The 25,046-nt window shown below is 36.4% G+C and overlaps 1 protein-coding gene across 1 annotated transcript in view; it reads right to left on the bottom strand.

The window, feature by feature from the left end:
- Positions 1-24,630, bottom strand: part of PTH2R (parathyroid hormone 2 receptor) — a 52,661-nt gene extending 28,031 nt beyond the window's left edge. Inside the window, exons 1-5 of the mRNA XM_045867353.2 lie at positions 24,509-24,630; positions 15,023-15,120; positions 10,209-10,398; positions 8,866-9,019; positions 375-435 (exon numbers count right to left, since the gene is read on the bottom strand). Coding sequence (XP_045723309.1) covers positions 375-435; positions 8,866-9,019; positions 10,209-10,398; positions 15,023-15,120; positions 24,509-24,586 — 581 coding nt within the window. The 5' untranslated portion in view covers positions 24,587-24,630. The remainder of the gene's footprint in view (positions 1-374; positions 436-8,865; positions 9,020-10,208; positions 10,399-15,022; positions 15,121-24,508) is intronic.
- Between the last annotated feature and the right edge of the window lie 416 nt (positions 24,631-25,046).

Genomic DNA, 25,046 nt, shown 5'->3' with positions numbered 1-25,046 from the left:
ATGTGGCACAGATCTCAATATTGCCCATCCTGGGACTCAGGTGGTGTGGGTCCTGCCACAGGCTTCCGTCATATCCCGTGTGTTAACTTACCCATCTCTTTCTCCTTGCTTCTTACAATATATTTTAAAATGGTATTATAAACTAAAGAGGTCAAGCATCCTAATCTGGTCAGTGAGTCTTTCTGTCCCATGACCTCTGCATGGATAGCTTGCTGATAATGTATCGCAGGCTACAATCACATCAAGGTAACTTTCTACATGACATCCCTGAGGGGACATGTAATCAACAGTAGCAGCAAGTGTCAATTCCAGGCAGGAAGCCTGAGTCTTGAGAAAATCTGAGGTGCTCTCCTTACCTCTCCTTTTTCACTCACCTTGCATCAGCCAGAGTTGCCCGTGCGACAGCCCAGGCCACAACAAATGCAGCTGGGAACCCTGCGATCAAAAAGAGATTCAGAAACTGTATTTACTGTAAGATGAAGGGAATTTTTAATCTCATACTCTGCACACATAAGAATATACTATTAAAAGTTGAGAGAGGGGCGCCTGGGTGGCTCAGTTGGTTAAGCGACTGCCTTCGGCTCAGGTCATGATCCTGGAGTCCTGGGATGGAGTCCCGCATCGGGCTCCTGGCTCAGCGGGGAGCCTGCTTCTCCCTCTGACCCTATCCCCTCTCATGCTGTTTCTCTCTCTCTCTCTCTCAAATAAATAAATAAATAAATAAAATCTTTAAAAAAAAAAAGTTGAGAGAGAAAAACAGAAATGAAAAATGTTGATATCTCAACAAGAAATTCCACTTGGTTTTCATCTTGTCCACTCAAAAAATGAGCCAGGTACATTGTTGTCATTTGTTCCTAAAAGTCTAAAGGTAGAAGGTTGGCCCAATTTTACCCTGAGGGATGTAGGATCAAGCTACACTGGAGGGGAAGGAAGATCTTGGGGCCAGAAGCAAGCAGCGGCTGGAGCACTGGGCTTTGACTCTTGCCACACTGACAGCTACATGCTTTCAGGAAGGAGTGAAGCAACATGACAGACTTCATGAGGAGCAGCAGGGAGGCTGATGTCATATAAAAAATTAGAACTTAGCCATTCTAAAAATGCAAGCCATAGAGAAGCTATGCTGAGAAGTTATAAAATTGGGAAGTTTTAATCAGTTTAGCCTCTTCTTTTTGGGGGGTTCATATTGGCTCAAGACAAGCATTTGCATGCATTTAGACCATAGGGAAGGGTGGCCGCTATGTGATTTTGGTGATTTGAGTGTGAGATATGCATCCCTCATAAATGTTAAACACCTCGTGAGCTTGCAATGTCAAATCCATTACACTGACTTTCCACGAGTCTGAAAAGGCTACCCACGGTAAAGGCTGACTGTTCAGTTCATGTTATAGTTGATTGGACTCTGACATCACCCACAAAAAATCACAAATCATAACTTTTATGGAACACAACAAAACAGGACCAAAGGATTTAATGGACAACTTCTCATTCTGTGGAATTTATGAAAGTGGTTTAAAGAAAGGAAAGAGAGAGCATAATGGACACACTGCAGAAGTTAAGAAGCACCTTAAAAGGGAGAGAAAAAGTTTTAATCTAACTTAGAACATTTTTTATTAAGCACAATATTAAATTCTTTACTTTTAAAAACACATTTGTAATTTTTCAAATATTCTTTTTTTGGAAAAAAAGTGAAAAAGAATAGGTTCAGATGAAGAAAAACAATATTAAAAGTGAAAATAAGATGATACACTGCAATAGAAAATTTTTTGGCTCCCTCAGTGATCATCTAATTGAATCTAGCCTCAGCCTGACTGTGTGCCCACTTAATTTCATGATTCCACATTCGAATTTTATTTACTGTTTGCATAGAACATCTAAATTTCAAACATCATAAAAAAATATGTTCGAATTCTATGTTCCAGGAAACTGTTTTTGTCAAAATAGATCTACCAATTCTGGTTATTTCTTAGGTTCAGTTCACATATTTTATCTATCTTTCTATCCATCTACGTATCTACCCACCTACCTATCCATCCATCCATCTATCATGTAACCATTTATTAAGTGCCCACGTATATGTCAAGGATTGTTCTAGTTTCAGAAGATAAAACAATAAACAGATCAACACTATCCCTGTTTTTCTGAAGCATATTCTGGAAGGAGATATAAAATTAATAACATAACTTTGGTTCAACCAGCGCTATGAATTAAAAACAAGAATGATGCTGAATAATGGGGTAGAGCTCCTTCTGACAGGGTGGTTCAAAAAGGCCTGAGGTAGCTCCCATTACTGTTCTGCTGCCTTGGCTATCTTTAAAAAGTATCTGTCTTTGATCAGAACTTTCACATTTTCTCATTTCCAGGTCTTTATCTTTTGCTTCCTTTACAATCTCCCAATCAAGCAATTTCCTGAATGATGTTCTATACACATTGATCAATGGTGCTTGAGTTGGAATTCTGTTTTAGATAATAATATAACAAACAACTTATATCAGATACCATGTCTTAATAAAATTACTTTTCTCATCATCTTGGAAGACTCTCACTCACAACACTAGCACAGAGGCAACCACGGAGGAAAAAGAATTAAAACCACTCTGGGATGTAAGGATTTTGCATCACCAGTCTTAGTATCATATTATTATATAATTTAGAACACATAAATACAGGGGAAAATGTTTGAGATTTAGATGTTATTTTAAGTCCAAGTGCTAATGTAAGTAAATTTAATGTAAATTTGAATGTCACTCAATATATGCATTTACCTTGAGAGCTATCTTCATAAAATGTCAGTATAAATAAGAGACATCTGAGAGGGAGGCAATCTCTAGTCTAAAAATAAGTAGATATGGGTACTCATGTAGCTCCATTACTACTCTCCTTTGAAATGAAGTTTTGGACTAACTAATAGTAGTCAAAATGTTTTAGCAATTAAACCCTTCCTTCAAATAAAAACTTATGCAGCAACCCACTGCATAAGACAGAGATGCTTTGAAGTTATAGAGGGTAAAAAGGATGTTCTCATCTTGGCCTATGTAGTTTCATCTTGTTTTAGATATTTTAGAAGCTTCATAAAACCATACCTCAGCCTTACCCTCCTCCAGTGGTCCTACTGTAGTATTGTAAAATCACAGGTTGACCATAAAGAGTAAAGTTAGTTCTAAAAATTAGAGACCCATCATGACATAGGATGCCTAGCTTTGCTACAGACATACTGTGTATCTTACCAACCAGAAACCTTGATGCCCCTAGGAATCCATCTATGGTGACTGCTCAGACATGAAGCTCTAGGCTATGCTTCCAGTTCCCTCACTACTCATCATAGAATGCTGGAATTCAATACCCATCACCTATGTTTCATCCTTTAAGGAACCAAGAAGTACCTCCATATGATTTTGGCAGAATTGTTCTCAACTTTCATGGGACTCTAAGCCAATACTGAATGAGTACAACTCTCTTTCAGGAAAATTGCAAAGCCTATGAAAGTCTTCCATTGCTACAAAGAAGATGTCAATTTATGAAACTTTAGAAGAGCTACCTCCTCCTGAGATGGAATTGCTACAGGAAACAAAAGAAATATTTTAAAAACATATCTAATTTATAGTCCAAAAAAATGTTCTAGAAGAAGAGTAAGGCACTGTGGGAAAGGACCAATCTGAAACAGAAGAGCTACAATAAAAAAGAAAATATGTTTACTGAATTAAATATTGCCAGGGGGCAGAAACTTAAAAGATCAAATTGATGGAGATGAAGTGAAATTTCGAAACCAGGTGAACTCACTGAGATAAATCTACATAACTGCTACAAATGTAAATCTAAATGTGACTATAATTTGTTTTCTTTTAAAGAGGTAATAATCTATATAATCTTAAATAGTTAGGAGTAAAACTCCAAATTACATCTAAAAAGATTGGGGAAAATGATAAGCAGAGAGATTCAAATTCTGTATTTTTCATAAAGTAGGGTTAAAATATCGATCTTTTATTGACTCTAATTGTTGAATATAATTTTAACTTTAAGGCAACATTCAGTAGAACTAGTAATGGCATTAAAAATCATAAGGAAAGGGAGAAATAGCTTTTCTAGGTTTTTAAATTTTGCTTGAAGCCAGTTGAAGATTTTTAACTGTGTAAAGGTATTATATTGGCTATTCTAAACAATTTTTTGGAGAACAGATCTTATAAATTAAATATTTTGAATATAATATGTATGATCAGAACAGGCAAACACAAAACAAAATAACCTACTGGGTCAGACTGCATGTTTATTGTGTGCAGAGACTTCAACACATATCTCTGTATTTCAATTATATTTACTGCCAATGGGATAATCAAAAAATATTTGCTGAATTGAGATCACCTGATAAAAGATAATAAAACTGGAAATGTATAATCTTTTCCTGATTATTTTCAGAGAATACAGAATGTGAAAATATTCTACAAGAAAGCTTGGCAACGGAGACATGACTACATGATATAATCAGGATAGGTGATCTCATATGATAATATGTACATTCTGGCATCTTATTTGACAGCTGAAACTTAAGAATGGTTGCTAATATAGAGGCAAATTACCACATTAGGAATCAAGAAATAAGACTGACACCTTATAAATATAGAATTAAATATATAGAAAAAATAATATGTACTTGGAAGAAAATGGAACCAAGAATAAAGTGCCTTATTTATGAGAAAATTGAGGCAAGAAGAGGGAAAATTAAGAATGTGGTTGGTTGAAAGAAAACTATAGTCATCATTGGAATTTGCCTTTACTCTTCTATACATCTTGTTTGGGGATGAAGATGTGTAAAAACAGTTATTTTAAACATTTGCCTTCAATTTACTAAGAGTCAGTAACATTTAGATTGTAATTTCCTCTTTAGATTGTAATTTCCTTCCCTTCCAATTTATTCTCAAGAATCAGCAAAATCAATGTAAATAATATAGCTCCACACATCACTATAAGGTGAGTAATAAAGTTCTATTTATTTAGCTGAAGAGAGCTTAAAGTTATCATGATTGGGTCCAATGAATAATAACAAAGGAATCCAAGTAAGTTCTCTTCTCTAGCTAAACTAATAAATCACATCATTGGAAGAAAATATGAAATTGGATTCACTCTAAATTACTCTAGCAAAGGATCATGCAAAGCAGCTATAATGTTTTTTGATCATTGATTTTCTTAATGGAATTTAGAAAAATGAGTCAGAAATCAAAATGATTCTAAAATCAGACTGTCAGTGCTAAGGGAAAAATAGTCTATTAATCAAATAGACTTAGGTATTTAATTCATTAAATAGTAGCTGCATTTAAGTAATGGAGGGATACTCTTTTTTTAAAGATTTTATTTATTTATTTGAGAAAGAGAGAAAGCATGCGTGCATGCACGCTCATGAGTGGGGGAAGGGTCAAGGGCAGAGGCAGAGAATCTCAAGCAGACTCTGAACTGAGCATGGAGCCTGATGCAGGGCTCGAGGAAGGACTCACCGGGGGCTCGACCTCACGACCCTGAGATCATGACCCTGAGATCATGACCTGAGCCGAAACCAAGAGTTGGATGCTTAACGGACTGAGCTACCCAGGCACCTCAGTAGTGGGGAGATATTCTTTAGAGAATATTACTATAGTTATAGACACCCTAGCCTAGAGAATTTTTTTTAGTGGAGTTGCAAACAAAGAATCAGAAGGTAGACCAAGTGTGGAACCATAATTCCATAAAGATTGGTTATTAGTGTTTTATATTGTGATTAAGTGTGTGTGGATATATCGCATGTAAAATGTTTTTCAAGGCAAGCTTCCATGGGAAGCCTACTTGCTTTCTTGTTTGTTCTTAAACCATTTGATGAAAAGAACACTTCAAGTAATGATGCTTCTACTGTAGTCATCATTCCAATGCTAAAGTTCTTGTCAACAAATCAGTAAATTTGTATAGGAAGGGAAGAAATTCATATGCATATAGAAGCTCACTGGACTTTTTTTTTCATTCTGTCTTTCATAGAAAGGTCTGAAAACTAGTTTCTCGGGTTTAAGTGAAACAAACTTCTGACTTTAAAGAGGAACCGACTGAGTGATAGAGGATGTGAAGAACAAAGGCAAAAGGAAATGTAGATAAAATTAAACTTCTTTATAACTTGCACCCCACTGACAAATACTTGAGGCAGGCAGAATATGACATTCCTCCAGGAACTCCCAACTGTCTTAATGTTAATGCCTTGCTAGAGGGAAAACACAACCTTAGCTTGACAATAGCTAGGCCCCCAGAATCCTGTAAATCTTCTTTAGCATATGAAAATCCTTTTGGAAACTTCCTTTGTCTTTACCTCCCCCAACTCCAAAGTATATAATCAATTTCAACTCACAATCCCAGAACTGCTCTGCCTAGAGGTCCTGTCCCCGAGCTTTAATAAAAGCACATTTTTGCACTGAAAAATGTCTCAAGAATTCCTTCTTGACCATTCACTCAGGAACCCCACTTCAAATCACATCAGTAGAGACCAAGTAAGAGTTCTGGAGGAGTTGGCTATCAAGCCACTAAGTACACAGAGAAAAAAAGAATTTATTATGTATGACCAGTGGTGTAGAAATCCAAAATATAAAATGTAACTCAGACAAATGTCTACATTCATTGTTGAATTTTCTATCAACACCTTTACCAACTTCTGGTAATTATGTTGGTGATGTAAGAAAGACGTTAAGGTTTGAAGCCAACGGCCAAGAAAGAATTCTTGAGACGTCTTTGGTGCAAAAAGGTGATTTTATTAAAGCACAGGGACAGGACCCATGGGCAGAAAGACCTGCACAGGGGTCATGAGGAGCGGCCCATTATATACTTTCAAGTTGGGAGGAGGTTAGGGATAGTGTAAGTCTCTAAGGAATTTTGGAAGCAAGGTTTCCAGGACCTTGAAGGGACTAGCTATTGTTGGGAAAAGGTCATTTATTACCGTCTAATAAAACCTTAGTCATGATACCTTCAGATGTATATCAGTGGGCCATATGCTTGGGGGATGATTACCAACACGTATCTTGGGGGGTTCAGAGGTAAAGGAAATTCCCAAAGGAATTTTTATACGTCAAAGTAGACTTAGAGGATCCTGGAGGATGAGGGGCTTAGGCTAGGATTGCCTTTTGCTCTTAGCAAAGTATTAACATTGAAGCAGTTGAGTCCCTAGGGGAATGTCACTCTGCCTGTTTTAAGGACTTGTCAATGGGCTGTAGGTAGTAAGGAAATTTAATAGTTTTTCTTCTGCCTTTGTTGCCCACATCACTGGTACACAGATATAATTTTGATTTGAAGGCAAACTACCAAAAACTATTCAGGAAATTTCCAAAGCACCCTAAAAAATAAAATATCCTTTTTATTTTTTTTATGTTTTTAGTAACTGCTAGTCAAAGGGAGAGCTTTAAAACAGACAAGCTGCCTTCAGAAATACAACTTTATTCACAATAATTTCATAATAAATGAAATATTACAGTAAATAGACCCTTTGTCTTCTAAAAGGTTACTCATTAACTAGCAGGAAATTCAATATTCCCTACTCCATATTTTCAAATGTTAAAAAAACAATATTAAAGCCAAGCAAGCAAAGAAATATTCTTATTTTGGAGGAGAAAAAAAAAACCTTCAAATTTAATCTTGAGCCACTCAGTTAATTTTTTTCTTATACTGAGCCCCTTATAATGTGGATATAAAAATAACAATGGAGATCTGCAATTGTTGATCATGAGGCTTCTTAATTGTAACCACATATGAGTTTCAATTTCTCTTAAATTTGAACAAGCAACATCCTTTCCCCATGTCATGTTGAGTTAGTGCCTAGTCCAGTGTAGTGCTGAGAAGGCATTTTTGGAATGTGAGCTAAATATCATTTTTTTTTAAATTACTTATGCAGAAAGCAATTTGAATTATTTCCTTCCAAAAGACATGGTAAGTCTACATAATTAGTTTGTAATTTGTATCATTAAATGAAGTCAAGATGGTCTTATAAATTCATTTCTGGTATTCTCATCATACAGCCTAAAAATACAAATCAACAATTCATCACTATAGCTTAGAAATTTAAAAATCAAAATATTTAGGATGAAATTATTGCTAAATCAGGACATTGACATAAGACATGAGCATAGCAGTTCTCAGTGTGTTCTCTTATATTTCCACCAAAGAATTCTCTCAAGAATCTGACCTAAGAACCCTAACCGTAAATTAAAGATGAAAAGTTTGTTACCACTGGGAGGATTTTAGACTTGATCTTAATAACCTTTCCCAATGAACAATGGAAGAGAAAGAAGGAGATATAAAGGTAAGATGGGGAGAGATTTCAGGAAAATAGCTGAAAGTATGCTAATGATAAGTGATATAGGAAAATGTTGGGGTTCAGAGCAAACACTCAAGATTGAGACTTCTTCCGTGCAAAAAGGTGGTTTTATGAAAGCACGGGGACAGGACCCGTGGGCAGAAAGAGCTGCCCCGGGGTTGTGACAGGTGTCTGATTGTACACTTTCAAGTTCGGAGGGGGTTAAGGCCAGGATGAGTCCCTAAGGAATTTTGGAAACAAGGTTTCCAGGACCCTGAGGGGTCTAGCTATTGTTAAGAAAAGGTCATTTATTTCTGTTTAGTAAAAACTCAGTCCTGAGACTCTTCAGATGAATATCAGTGGGCCATATGCTTGGAGGATGATTGCTAACATGTATCTTATGGGGTAGAGATAAAGAGTTCCTAGAGGAATGTCACTCTGCCTGTTTCAAGGACTTGTCAGTGGGCTGTAAGTAGTAAGGAAATTTAATTTTTTCTTTTGCCTTTGTTTCCCACATCAATAGGTTTAACAGAAATCCATAATCCAGTTTAAAGGGAAAGGAGACATAAATACCTTACCCCAGCCTATCAAGATGAAGCCCCAGAGGTATTTGGTGTCCGAAAAGAATGCCACAAAGATTAGACTATGCAGGTAGACACCTTCCACCAAGATCCAATAGTAATTTGTAGCCAGGAAGTAAATGAACATCACAACAGCAATCTTGCACCCAATCTGTTACAAATAAACCAGAATTGCATCATATTAGAACTCTTAATTATACTACATGCAACACACCATGAAAAAATAGTTCTGTATTTCTTTTTTATGATCTGTTTCCTGTATGTAGGAAAGCCAAGACTGTTGAATGAGACCAGAACAAAGTTATTTTAAGACAGCATCTCTAAGACTATGGGCTCGATTCTGTTCTTAAAATAAGATATTTTTCCTTTAGAAGTTACCAAAAAATCACTTTTCTTTGATTTTTCCTATTTATGAAAGTAATACTTGATCATCAGAGAAAATTAGAAAATACAGAACAGCATAAAGAAGAAAATATTAGCCATTATTCTACCATGATTTTATTTTATTCTCATCTTTCTTATGCCCCAAAAGTCAATGGCTAAAATAATAAGCATTTACTACATCTTATGAATCTATGCATTGGCTCAGTGATTCTGCTGATCTGGGCCAGCCTCTGCTAATCTTGGCTAGGCTCATTCACAGAATTCTACCCTTCACCAGCACACCATCACTTCCATTTCATTCTATGGGATAAAACAAGTCACCAAAACCAGCACAGAATCAGAATCAGCAGGGACTACAAAGTTACAGGGCAAAGGCCAAAGCCACAGAAAGGGCATTAATTCATACTATCAAGACATATAATCTATTATACTTAATTCCCAGATACAGCACATCAGTGATTTAATTAACTTAATTATTGAGTGATTCTATTTACTAAACAACACCAGGACATTTCAGAGTAGAATCAAGTACCCTGGAATCTTATATTGGAACAAGTCTGAATCTACAATAAAGAAGGTAAATGTTGTGGGCTTTAAAATAACACACTTCTGGTTTTGCAAGTGGGCTCTTTACTTCTGAACACGGTAAGCCATGAAAGCTAGTATGAGCTCCACATCAAATGCACTCCAGTCATGTGATTTTTGAAGTCCCCATGCCAGAATATTCTTATGGAAAGAGCTCAAGACTTTTAATAGTCTAAGATGATGAGTAATTAGGCATAAAGCTTAAGGACAGAATCGAGGTAGTAAATATCATTATATAAATTAGTCATCTATCTTGGTTAATTCAGAGATTACATAAACCAAAACAAGATAAGATTTAGTGGCCTGTAAAACTGTACTTGTCTGTAATGTTATAGGAATCAGTAATGAGAGAAAATGGTGAAAACACTTACATATTTTGATTTGTCCACAGAAGGCATTTCTATGGAATTTTGTAGGTCATCCTGCATCAACAGGGACTGCAGCTCCTTTACTCCTATGTGAGCATGGACCACTTTGTCCTTGACAAAGATGCTTACAGCTCTCAGCATGAAAGACACAAACAAGTGCATGTGGATATAGTTCCTAGTGCAATGCAATCGTCTATGGAGAGAAAATATTCAGTATTTAGATTTGGATGAAATTAGATATAGGTAAAGAAAATACATAAATGTAACAAAAAAGAAGAAAATATGGTAAGCCTGAACAAAGACAGAAACCCATTACTATCTATTTCCAGTTGAAACAACTGGGATCAAAAACTAAAATGTAACTTTTTGAGAAATAATTTCAAATTTAACCTGATCTACTACTATATTTATCCCGATTTTGCAGAGTTAACTATTGTGCTATATTAAACTAAAGCATTATACTAAAATATATATTAAAGTAATAATAAGTTATGACTACTGGAGAACCATTTTGATATTATTTAAAAATGGAGCTTTCAGGGGCATCTGGGTAGCTCAGTCAGTTAAGCGTCTGCCGTGGGCTCAGGTCATGATCCCAGGGTCCTAGGATCGAGTCCCACATTGGACTCTCTGCTTAGTGGGGAGTCTGCTTCTCCCTCTTGCCCTGTTTCTGCTCTATCTCCCTCTCTCTCTCTCTCTCACTTGCTCACTCTCTCTCAAATAAATAAAATCTTTTTTTTATTATTTTTTTTTTATTTATTTTTGAGAGAGAGAGAATGACAGAGAGAGAGAGAAGGAGAAGGGTGAGGGTCAGAGGGAGAAGCAGACTCCCTGCCGAGCAGGGAGCCCGATGTGGGACTCGATCCTGGGATTCCAGGATCATGACCTGAGCCGAAGGCAGTCGCTTAACCAACTGAGCCACCCAGGCGCCCAAGATCTTTTTTTTTTAAAGTGGAGCTTTCACATTTTCAACACATACTCTACAAGAAAAAGTAAATATTTTGATAACATTACACAACTTTATGTCTTAGTAATGTTAAAGAGTAAACAAGCTTACTTTAACATAAAAAGCTTGGGTTCATAAAAGAATCTTAGACACAAGTTAAACCATAACATACATAGGAGTAGATATAGTATTACTAATTTCCTGTACAAAAAGCTAACTCCAAAAGATATCTTTTCTTAAAAACACTCTTAAGAAAGGGTTGTAGAATCTGTCCCAGCTCTACCATTATTTGACTGCAAGACAGTACAACTTTCCTGTACAATGATCACCATATTACTACTTCTCTTCCAGAAAGGACAAAGTACATAAGTGTAAGAGAGTAAAAAAATTTTTAATCCAATAATATATTTTTACATTTCATAATATAGTAGGGGTAGGCCAACTGAGAATGAGCTAAATTTAGACATTTTGGAAATGTTATTTTGTTAGTATGGTGGGGACATGTATACGTGTCCATTCTGCCCAGACAATCCTCCTCATTAATCAATTCCCTTTGGGGAGTGTCTTCACAGGTGAGTGGGATTTGACCATATAGGGTTATCGGGTATCTGTGGAAATTATTGACTGTGAATAGCGCTATCACAGTATCTAAGTAGGTATTGATTTTTAGAAGACTCAACACTACTTACTGTCTTAATAAAAAACTATCTTGTTTTGTGAAACAGAAGAGTTTCTGAAATTTTTGTGTAACATTCTGCTATACAGTATAGTAGTTATATAAAAAGTATTATATAGAGGGATGCCTGGGTGGCTCAGTTGGTTAAGAGGCTGCCTTCGGCCCGGGTCGTGATCCCAGGGTCCTGGGATCGAGTCCCACATCAGGCTCCTTGCTCAGCAGGGAGCCTGCTTCTCCCTCTCTCTCCCTCTGCTTGTGCTTTCTCTGTCAAATAAATAAAATCTTTAAAAAAAAAAAGTATTATATAGAAAGAATTTGTTAAACAGAGTGATAAATTACTATGTAAATTGAAGAATTACTACTTAGTGATTTGTATCCTCCTGAAACCCTATGTAGCTTTTTTTCTCATAAATATTCATCTATTATTCTGAACAACCAGAGCTACACTTAGTATAATGTGATGAACTCTGGACAGGAATTGGAAGATGACAGTTCTGTTTCCAGCCATACCACCTATAACTTTGTGACCTTGGACGCTGAACTTCAGTTTCTTGGTCTGTAAAATAGGATAATACTGCCAAGCCAATTTCACAAGGCTCTCTTGAGGAACCCCTCCATAATTCCACAAATCTGTGTTCCCCTTCTCCTTTAAAAACTTCATTATCTCCCTATTCTCTACCATTACAAGATAAAATTCAAAGCCTTTGACAAAGACCAGCAAAACCAGTGCCACAAAATCTAGTTTCTTCCTAGTCATTCCTATATGGCCACTCCACCCTATGCATCAAATCATGCATTCACATGGGACTCTTCTATGTTCCCAGAGTCTACCCTGCTCCTCCCTACCTCTCAGTTTTGCACATTCTGTTCCCATCATCTGGAATATACTGAATTCCTTCTCATCATTGCAATATCAGTTCACATGTCAGTGTGTTCTGGGAAGTCTCTCTTATCTAGTCAGTTTTAGCCTCTTTGGTGTTCCCAAAACCCTTTATAAAAGACTGTATTAGGGCGCCTGGGTGGCTCAGTCGTTAAGCGTCTGCCTTCAGCTCAGGTCATGATCCCAGGGTCCTGGGATCGAGTCCCACATCGGGCTCCCTGCTTGGCAGGAAGCCTGCTTCTCCCTCTCCCACTCCCCCTGCTTGTGTTCCTGCTCTCGCTGTCTCTCTCTCTGTCAAATAAATAAAATCTTTAAAAAAAAAAAAAAGACTGTATTATAGTATTAACAATATTTTATTTGATAATCATTTAATGAGTCAGTCTCTCATATATACTGCTTTTCTAGTCTGTAACATATCTTAATTTGTCCTCCATCAATACTAAAAAGAGTCTATCATATATGGCAGAGAAAAAGCTTGTTGTGTCAATGGACTAGTGAATCAATAAAGAAAAAGTTTTGGATATATAAACTATACTGTCATAAGATGAGTAATTGCTTTAGAAGAAGTAGTTGGAATATTAAACTAGTCATTTATTTATTAATTCAACAAATATATATTAAGCATCACTATATATCAGGTACATTACAACCACTAAGAATGCTACAATGAGCAAAAAATAAATAAATAAATGTTCTCATGTGGCTTTACATTCTAGAGGGAGAGATAAAAAATAAAAAGAAAAGAAAAAGAAATAAACAATAAAAAGATAAGTAAAACATCAGATAGTACATTAGGTAGCGATAAATCCAAAGAGAAAAACAGCGAAAATAGGTATAAGAAATTTCGAGGAAGAGGGGATTGTAAGATGATAGGAAACAAAATATAAAACATTTTGTTTTTTAAATATGTCATCTACCCTCATTCCTTTTTCCACGCATAAGTTAGCACTAAATTCCTAAAATTGTATTGTCTTAATTAATATACCTCAAGATCTTCCCTTTCTATCCAATCCTCAAAGCCACTGCCCTTGGCCAGGCCACCATCTTCTTGTCCTGAGTTACTCTAACAGCCTCTTCCAAATGGGCTTCCTATCATGCCTCCCACCAACTCACACTCCACCTCACAGGTGACTTTCCTGTCACTTTTCTGCTTAAAATCCTTCAATGGCTCCTCATCACTCTTAGGGTAAAGTTCAAATTTCTTCATATAACCCACAGGTCTCAAAACACTCTCAACCCTGCTTACCACTCCAGTCTCACTGCCCATCACTTAGCTGCACCCAAACTCTGCTTTCTCAAATAGTCCATGCTTTTGATCTAAACTTAGGTTTGGAATTCTGCCCCCCAGTGTTCTCTTTTGGTTAAATCTTATTTACAGTCATGCATCTTTTGAGATTTCACTTCATCCCCATACTCTGCCTTCCCAATTACCATACACCACCTGAATCATACCATTTCTCACATTGTACACTGTTTTCTCAGCTATGTGTATCACAAGCCAGCTGCAAGCATCATGAGTACACATTTCCCATGCATGTTGTGCACTGTTTTTTGTTTTGTTTTGTTTTTAAAGATTTTATTTATTTATCCGACAGAGAGAGACACAGCGAGAGAGGGAACACAAGCGGGGGAGTGGGTGAGGGAGAAGCAGGCTTCCTTGCGAGCAGGGAGCCAGATGCGGGGCCCGATCCCAGCATCCTGGGATCGTGGCCTGAACCGAAGGCAGACACTTAATGACTGAGCCACCCAGGCACCCCATGTTGTGCACTGTTTTATCTCGATATTGGTGCTCAAAATTTTGTACTGATTTACATTAAATTGTATTGAATTGGGCAAAAGTTTCAGTGGATAAAAATAAACCATAACAGAAGCAATAAATACAACTTCTTTAGATACAATACCAGATCATTTGGGAGATTATTTAAAATGAATTTCTGTCCAATGGCACCAAAATCATTTGGGAAGAATGAAGTCTTTGCATCATGAATGAAAATCTTTGTAGCTCATTCTGCTCTACTCTGCAGCCCTTTGCAAACAAATACACTGTAGCGCAGGTCTATAGGCTTAATGGTTTCATACTGCTTTGATATTTTTAAAGATTTTTTTTTTTAGTTTTTAAACAACAATAATAAAAACCCTGAATTTCCTCATGAAAAATAAATTTTCAAAGCCAAATAATATTATAACACTAGGCTGAATTCAAAAACTTGTGCTGGGAAAAGTATTTGGGCCAGAAATTGTGAGACCTCAGCGTCTTCTATGCGTAGGACACAGAACCTGTCCCTTCATGGAGAAAGGGATTGGGAATCACTCACCTGAAGTAACCAATGATGAGAATAGCCACAGCCAAGGAACCAAAGGAGACCGAATATCCGATTGTGTACATGACATAGAGGCGTTCAAAGAATTCTTGCTGGAGGGGAAGAGATTTAATTAGAAAAATAGCTTTTAACAAGTAGATGTAGATAAAAATCATGCTTCTTCCTGTTTAGAGACAGGCAGTGTGTTACCACATTTATATAACATAGATTATTCATCCGGCCTTTCTTTTATTTCCTAAATTCCAGTCAGAGGGTTTGGGTTTTTTTTTAAGATTTTATTTATTTTTTTGAGACAGAGGGGGGGGGGCATGAACAGGAGGAAGGCACAAGGAGAAGCAGGCTCCCCGCTGAGCAGGGAGCCCCACACAGGACCCTGAGATCATGACCTAAGCCGAAGGCAGACACTTAACCAAATGAGCCACCCAGACACCCCTCAAGTCAGAGTTAAAGATGTAATAATAATAATAATATTCAGCATTTCTTGCTTGAGTGAAGTCAAATTAAATGTTGCAATATTTATTTCGTGAATTTTTGTGCTGTCCATTTTAATCAATGGGAATTGTATACCTAACGTGATAGTTGAAGTAAACAAAACGTGTTACAGGGCTATTGTAAGAGGAAACTAGTAAAAATAGTCTGTCATTTTTGGAATATTATTTCTAGTTTTCCTTAAGTTTTTTATTGAGCTGTAATTTACATGAAATAAAATATACAGGTCTTAAGTGAGCACTTTGATGGGCTTTGACAAGCCATGTTTGCCGTGCAACTTGCCAGCCAAAAAACCACCCACCATTCACTCCCAGGTAACTACTGTTCCAGTTTCTGTCATCACAAATTGGCATCACCTGTTCTTGTACTTCATGTACTTTTTGACTGTTCTTAGACTTCTTAGAATTAGATAGTATATACTTAGTATATACTCTTTTTGTCAACATACTGTTTTTGATATTCACCGATATTGTTACATGAATCAATGGTCCGTTCCTTTGTAATTTTCAAAAGAAATTATAAATTCACAAGAACTGGAAAAGATAGTAAAAAAGTGCCATTTATCCTTCACCCAGTATTCTCCAATGGTTACATCTTAACATAATTACACTAAAATATCAAAGGCAGAAATTTGACATGGTGCGCTTTGTGTGTTTATAGTTCTGTGTCATTTTATCACATATGTAAATTTTTGTAACCAGCACTGCAGTCAAGATACAGAACCATTGTACACACCTTCAAGACCCGCCTTGTGCTGTCCTTTAAAGTCACCCAGAGACCCCTCTTCCCCAGCATCCCTGACACCTAGCAACCATTAATGTTTTCTACCTCTATAATTTTGTCACTTCGTAAGTGTTATAGAAATGGAATCATACAGTATGTGACCTTTTGAGATTGGCTTTTTTCACTCACAATAATGACCTCAAGATACATTCAAGCTGTTGTATAGATCAAGTTTATTCTTTTTTATTGCTGAATAGTATTGCATGGTATGTATGTAACCTATGTATATCAGTATATATAAAATGTTTCAAACTTTGTAGACAGCTTACATTTGGGTCACATTTTTTTTTATAAAGATTTTATTTATTTATTTGCCAGAGAGAAAGAGAGAGAGCACAAGTAGGGGGAGCAGCAGGTAGAGGGAGAAGCAGGTTCCCCGCTGAGCAAGGAACCCAATGTGGGACTCGATCCCAGGACTCTGGGATCATGACCAGAGCTGAAGGCAGACGCTTAACCAACTGAGCCACCCAGGCATCCCTTGTTCACATTTTTTAATAAATTTTTCAATCTCTGTTAATTGGTATAATTAGACCATTTTTTAAAATATAATATTGATATGTTAAGGCTAAGTCCATCATTTTATTTTTTTATTTTCTATTGTTCTATTTTTCATTTCTCTGTTTAATTTTTCCTGCCACCCTGTGGGTTACTTGAACATTTTGTGGAATTCCATTTTGATGTCCCTTTTTGTATAATGCTTTTGGTGGTTGATCTATGTATTACATTGTACAGCTTAATGCAGAACCTTTGATTACTGAATGCTTACCTTTCTTCTTTTCTAATTAAGCTATAATTAAGCATATAGTTAAGCTATATTTAATCAAGCATATGATAAGCTATAAATCTCCTTCAAGCTCTGCTTTTGTTGTTTCCCCCAATTTTTTGATATATTCAACTTTCATAATTATTCAGTTCAAACTTTTGCCATGGATGGCATATATTCCAACAATTTGTGAATTGTCCACATATTTTATTTCAACTGATCTTCAATTAATTCTTTTGTAGTCAGAAAATACACTCTGTGTGATTTTAATCTTGAGGTTTATTGACACTTGTTTATAGTCCAGCATATGTTCAATCTTGAAGAAGCTTTGATGTGTAATTTAAAAGAATGTGAATTTTGTAGTGTTTGTATTCTATAAGTGGCATTTTCGTCAAATTGTGTGAAAGGTTACCCTATGGAAGTTTTTGTCTAATTGTTTTACCAATTACTAAGAGAATGGTATTTTTATATATTTCAACGTGGTGGGATGTGACCATGTCTCCCTTTTGCTTTGACAATTTTTGCGTTATGCAATATGAAGCTCCTAAATGCATGCATATTTAGGATCATTATTTCTTTCTGGTAAATGGATTCTTTTACCACTCTGATATGTCCCTCCAACTTAGTAATACTCTGTCTTGAAGTCTACTTAGCCATTTCTTATGCTTAGGGTAAGCACTGCATATAACTCATCCACCCTTTTAATTTCAACAAATCTATTACCTTCACATTTATCTGTATCTTTATATTTAGAGTACATTTCTTGCAGACGGTATATACTTAAGTTACACATTTATTACCCATTCTGTCTTTTAAGTGATTGTTTAGTTCATTTACATTGAACACAATCATTGCTATGTTGGGCTTAAATATAACACATTGGTATTAGCATTCTATATGTCCAGTCTTTGTTCCTTTGTACCTACTTCTTACCTTTTATTTGGGGTGTGGTGTCAATTAAGTATTTCTTAATCTTGGGCACCTGGGTGGCTCAGTTGGTTAAGCAACTGCCTTCGGCTCAGGTCATGATCCCGGAGTCCTGGGATTGAGTCCCGCATCGGGCTCCCTGCTCGGCGGGGAGTCTGCTTCTCCCTCTGACCCTATCCCCTCTCATGCTGTTTCTCTCTCTCTCTCTCTTTCTCAAATAAATAAATAAATAAATAAAGTATTTCTTAATCTTTCACTTGTGTTAATTTTTAGAAATTATGCATCCTGAACTTATCAGAGCCTCCACTTAAATAATATTGAACTATTTCACAAACTACATAAAGAGTTTACAAATGTATATTCAATTTTGCTTCCCAGCCTTTGCCCTTTTAGATTTTGTCTACATAGTGCTCACTTCAGCAGCACATATAATAGATTTTGTCTACATAATTTATAAACCTTAGTAAGAGACTACTATGTTTGCTTTAAGCAGTCAATAGACTTTTAAATGAATTATAAAGATATAAAGATAGATATAAGTACGGTAGTAAATAAGGATGATAAGAATACAGTTTTGTTTATTATTTTAGCCTGTCATTTTTATTCATATATATATATATATATATATATGTATACATATATATATATACCCATTCTGGTTTCCTCATTCCTTCCTACTAATCTATGTTCCCATCTGGCATATTTCTCTTTGACCTAGAGAAGTTTCTTGAGCATTTCCTATACTAAAGGTATGATGAAGATGAATTCTGTCATATGTTTTCTGCCTGAAAAGTATCATTATTTTCCCTTTATCTTTATGCATATTATCACCTTAAAGATGTCATCCCATTATATTCCAGCCTCCGTTGTTTCCTGACTAAAAGGCAGACATCTTTTTTATTGCTGTTCCCTAATATGCCCTTTTTCTCTGTCCACTTTTAAGTTTTCTTTTGACTGTGACTTACAGCAGTTTAACTATGATATATCTAAGTATGATTTTCTTTTAATTTATCCTGCCTTGGGTTTGCTAAATTTCTGGAATGTATAGGTTGATTTATTTCATCCACTTAGAAAATTCTTGGCCATTGTCTCCTCAGATATTTATTTTGTTCAATTCTCTCTCTTTACCTCTAATTTCACATGTGTTAGACAATTACATGTTGTCTCATAAGCCTCAGATGCTTCCGTTATTTTAATTTATTTTTTCTCCTAAGTAAATTAAAATATTTATTAATATTCAGTTGGAAAATTTCTATCGACCTCTCTTTAAGGGCATTAAATCTTTATCATGCTGTATCTAGTATGCTATTGAGCATATTAAATGAATTCTTCATTTTGGAATTGAATATTTCAATTTTAGAATTTCCATTTTATTATTTTTTGAAGTTTTTCTCTGATTTTCCCATCTGTTTTATGTACCTTTTTCACCAAATCATCTAACATATTAATAATAGTTATTATTAAGTACTTATCTGCAAATTCTAACATCTGGATCATCTAGTTTTTTCTGCTCTTATTTTTACTCCAGATTTCAGGTCCCTGCCTTGCAATTTTGTATCACATTCCAGGCCCTGTAAGTAAAAGAACAGTAGAGACTAAAGTATATGATGTCAACTGCCTGAAAAGGCAGACCTCTTCCTCCGTCAGGTTTCTTGGGTAAGGAAGCTGGATTATTCTGTTGTTAAACTAAGTTGAGCTTTGTTGCAGTTTTTATTTTATGTTTTTTGTGATCCTGGTTTTGCGTTTTGAGAGCAGAATCAAGACTTGTACAGCTGACCTCGAGATTTTAGCACTAGCAGCCTCTAGTGGCCATTATGTGGATTTTAGTCCCCCTGACATTTTCCAAGCCATAGCACTATTGCTGCTATTTAAACTATCCATCAGTTTTTTGAGTTGCTAGGGATTTTACTTTGCTTTCCTGCCCCTCCCGGGCATGCGGGCTGTAGCAATCATGCACCATGCGCCTTAAAGTATGTCTCTCAGCTCCGCTGCTCTGTCCCATGACTTTGGCTAACTGCCGCCTTTCACTCTGAGAGTACTTTGCACCTCTTGGGAAATTTCTCTTAGCCCACCTGTGCTGTCCCCAGCCTCTGGCACATGGCCTCCACGCACTCAGTGAAGGCCACATGGGGAAAAACTGGCTGGTGGGTGATAGCTCACTGTGAATGGGGCTCACTACTTGGGATTCTAAGCCCGTATGCTAACCGTTGTCTGTTAAAAGATGGTTTAAGGGGCACCTAGGTGGCACAGTTGGTTAAGCAGTGACTCTTGGTTTCGGCGAAGGTCGTGATATCAGGGTCTTGGGGTCCAGCCACGCGTTTGGCTCAGCAGTCTGCTTCAGGATTCTCTCTCTCCCTCTGCACGCACCCCCCCCACCAGCTTGCTTATTCTCTCTCTCTCTCAAATAAATAAATAAATCTTAAAAAAAAAAAAAAAAAACTATTGGCTTAAGAGCCTGGCTCTTTTCTTTCTATCCCCTTCTATGACCTGGTTGTTCCTCTTCTGCTACAGACCCAGGGATTAATAGCAGTCATGGGTCTCTTCTCTTATAGGAAGGGCTTGCCCACTTCTAGACTTAGGATCGTTTAGACTTCTTGGCATCCTCAGCTCACTGATGAGTTATTACAAATTACTGATTTTGCATCTTACTCAGTTACTTTTCCTAACTGAAAGCAAAAGATTTTGCCTCTTGTTCCTTTAAAAAAAACTGTTTACTACATATTCTTATCAGTTAATAAAATACTAAAACTTTTTATAGAAAATATTTGGGGGCGCCTTGGTGGCTCAGTCAGTTAAGGGTCAGATTATTGGTCTCAGCTCAGGTCTTGATCTCAGGGTCACAAGTTCAGGCCCCATGTTGGGCTCCACGCTGGGTGTAGAGTCTACTGGAAAGAAGAAAGAAAAGAGAAAGAAGAAAGAAAGAAAGAAAGAAAGAAAGAAAGAAAGAAAGAAAGAAAGAAAGAAAGGAAGGAAGGAAGGAAGGAAGGAAGGAAGGAAGGAAGGAAGGAAGGAAGGAAGGAAGGAAGGAAAGAAAAGAAAGAAAGAAAAAGAAAAGAAAGAGAAAGAAAGAAAGAGAAAAAGAAAGAAAGAAAAGAAAGAAAGAAAGAAAAAGAAAGAAAGAAAGAAAGAAAGAAAGAAAGAAAGAAAGAAAGAAAGAAAGAAAGAAAAAGAAAGAAAGAAAGAAAGAAAGAAAGAAAGAAAGAAAGAAAGAAAGAAAGAAAGAAAGAAAGAAAAGAAAAGAGAAAATATTTGGATAATGTGTGAAACACAAAAGCGGGGGAGGATCTCCTGAATTCCTATCAACCAAAAAGAAACACTGTATTTCATTACCTGATTTTTTTTTTTTCTGTTAACTGTATAACAAAGGAATTTTCTAAGGCCACAAACTCTTTACAAAAAACATTTATATGAGTTTATTTAACCTTCTCTGGAAGGTTCTTCACTGGAAACTTAAATTCTTCAGAATAAACTTAAATTCTTCAGAATATTCACTATAAAAATCCATGGTCCAAAGAACATTTTGTCCACTCAATTCCCAACAATCCAAATCCTTATACTTGAATCTTAGAAGTAACTTTATAAGATCAAAGGATACGACCACTTTGAAGTTTTTTAAACACATATTGCTAAATTGCTTTGCAGAAGTTCATTTAACCTTTAAACATGAGATGGATTATATGGTAATTTCTACAGTATGCTGCTGTTTTAAATATAATACTCTAACAAATTTAATAACCTTATGGCCTATCAGAAGAGTTCTTTCCCATCTTTTTACTAAGAGTAACTGTCTCCTATAAAGAACTTATCAAACTCAAAACCCAAAGAACAAATAATCCAATCAAGAAATGGGCAGAAGACTGAACAGACATTTCTGCAAAGAAGACATCCAAATGGCCAACAGACACATGAAAAAGTGCTCAACATCACTAGGCATCAGGGAAATACAAATCAAAACCTCAATGAGATACCACCTCACACCAGTCAGAATGGCTAAAATTAACAAGTCAGGAAATGACAGATGTTGGCGGGGATGCGGAGAAAGGGGAACCCTCCTACACTGTTGGTGGGAATGCAAGCTGGTGCAGCCACTCTGGAAAACAGTATGGAGGTTCCTCAACATTTGAAAATAGAGCTACCCTATGACCCAGCAATTGCACAACAAGGTATTTATCCAAAGGATATAAACACTATATAGTGATTTGAAGGGGCACATGCACCCAGTTTTTATAGCAGAAATGTCCACAACAGACAAACTATGGAAAGAGCCCAGATGTCCATCGACAGGTGAATAAAGACGATATGGCGTATATACACAATGGAATATTACTCAGCCATCAAAAAGAATGAAATCTTGCCATTTGCAGTGATATGGATGGAACTAGATGGTACTATGCTAAGTGAAATAAGTCAATCAGAGAAAGACAATTATCATATGATCTCACTGATATGTGAAATTTAAGAAACAAGGCAGAGGATTATATGGAAAGAAAAGAAAAAATGAAACAAGATGAAACCAGAGAGGGAGACAAATCCTAAGAGACTCTTAATCTTAGGAAACAAACTGAGGGTTGCTGGAGGGGAGGAGGACTGGGGGGATGGGGTAACTGGGTGATGGACATTGGGAAGGGTATGTGTTGTAATGAGCACTGGGTATTATATAAGACTGATGAATCACAGAACCATACCCATGAAACAAATAATATATGTTAATTTAAAAAATAGTAATAAAATATGAAAGCTGAAAAATAAGTAAATAAAAGTAACTGTCTCATTTTGTCAAACCAACAATAAGGAAATTATTTAAGGAACAAGACAATAGATGTTTAAAAAATCTTAGTCTTATTTCCCCCCAATAAAGATGTTTATTCTCAATGCACACTTTTTTTGTTTTTTTTACTTCTTGTTGCTTTTATAAAAACTTTCATTACTGGGTGCCTGGGTGGCTCAGTCACTTAAGCATCTGCCTTTGGCTCAGGTCATGCTCCCGGGGTCCTGGGATCAAGCCCCAAAAGGGGGGGGTTCCCCGCTCAGCAGGCAGTCTGCTTTTCCCTCTGCTTCTGCTCTCTCTCTCAAATAAATAAATTTTTTAAATCTTAAGAAAGTCCTGATTAGGGGCGCCTGGGTGGCTCAGTCATTATGTGTCTGCCTTCAGCTTAGGTTGTGATCCCGGGGTCCTGGGATCAAGCCCAGCATCAGGTTCCCTGTTCCGGAGGAAGCCTGCTTCTCCCTTTCCCACTCCCCCTGCTTGTGTTTCCTCTCTCGCTGTCTTTCTCTCTGTCAAAAAATAAATAAATAAATCTTAAAAAAAAAAAAAAAGTCTTGATTATTAGTGCAAAATCAAAGAAATCTTCAACTCACTGCTTCCCTTACTGCTCTCCCTACTCCCCCTCTTTCCAAAAAAATCAAGCATGAAGAAAATTGCTGGTAGAGTTTATGTATGATAGACTGTTCTCAGGATCCCCATAAAAGCCACTTATACATCCATTTATCATATTAACTCCTAACATCATATGCATATATCATCATGTATTTTACTCACGAAGTCTGAGTGACAGGAATTTAAGCATGACTTAAAGCATCACCTATCACTTAAAAGTGACTATCTAGAAGTTTCCAACATTTACATATGATTGCTATACTGCAAATAGCACTGATGAGGAATTTGGAGATCAGGATTCAGCTTTAGATCCTGTCATCAGTGAGCTGGGTCACTCTAACACCTAATCTCTGGTTCTCAGTTTACTCATGTGTAAAATTAAGGTATCATCTGGAAGACCTATGGGATGCCCTTTGCTTCTCCTTGATTCTACAACTCTGATCTTTCATATACTAAAGAAATCACCTACTGGCCAATCTTATGAAATGACAAATACATCTTTATTTTTTTCAAGATTTTATTTATTTATTTGACAGAGAGAGACATAGCAAGAGAGGGAACACAAGCAGGGAGAGTGGGAGAGGGAGAAGCAGGCTTCCCGCTGAGCAGGGAGCCTGATGTGGGGTTTCATCCCAGGACCCTGGGATCATGACCTGAGCCGAAGGCAGATGCTTAACGACTGAGCCACCCAGGCGCCCCAACAAATACATCTTTAAAATACAAATCTCCTTTAGGAATATAGAGTGAAATGAGATGTAGCCATTCATAGGTAACAAAAAAGAAATCATAAATCATGTTGCTGACTACCTATTTTGATATTTAAGCAAAATATTTAATATAGCATAATATAATGTAAACATAATGTACTATAACATAATACACAAAGACACATACTTATAAGTATATATGCATATATCTTAGCCAGATAACTCTAACCTCAAGAAAATACCAGAATGTTTCAGGTCCTACACCATTCCTTAACTGGATAGCTAAAAAGATTCCAACCTTGTTTTTATCTTTTAGGACATTTGTGTCCTAGAATAAAGGGGTTTTTATATATAATAGTTGGCAATCAAGAAATGTATAAAAATACTATCCCATTTTCCTTGTGGGGTTCACAAATACAAAAAATTATCATTACCTTTCCTATGCTGATATCTGGATGCAGAAAACGAAGGCAGTCTGAATAATTAGCCCATGTTTTATTTAAACTGTACATAAAATCCCACGTTCCATTGAGGTTACAGTGTCGGAAAGCAACTCCTGTAAAGACATGAAGAAAAACACTGGATCTCTTGGCTTTCATGCCTTAGCCACCCAGCACTGTTCCAAATTAATCATTTCAGAAAAATTCAATACCTTTATGATTGAAGTCATAAATATAAGGAGGGCATGGGACTGCCAATATTTTCCCCACTGTTCCTCTGGGCCAACAAATGAGTCCATCCCATTCTGGGAAACAATTTCCCTCTAATAAAGAAAAAAATTAAAAAGCAAATAAACAAAAATGCAATTGGAACCAGACAGTAAACGTGCTCAAAATACAAAATTTTAGGTCTCCACCTGCAGCAAAATGTAAAACAAATTGGTAGTTGTGGAAACTAGAATGGGGTAGATACGATGCAAATGTCCTAAGATTCACCCATCTCACCTGGTCCATTAAGAGGAACATTTGATTT

This window comes from Mirounga angustirostris, unplaced genomic scaffold (assembly GCF_029215605.1).
Source record: "Mirounga angustirostris isolate CCGP_5_RB_7025 unplaced genomic scaffold, mMirAng1.0.hap1 SCAF_3, whole genome shotgun sequence".
Taxonomy (NCBI): domain Eukaryota; kingdom Metazoa; phylum Chordata; class Mammalia; order Carnivora; family Phocidae; genus Mirounga; species Mirounga angustirostris.
This window is presented reverse-complemented; position numbering and strand designations above follow the sequence as displayed.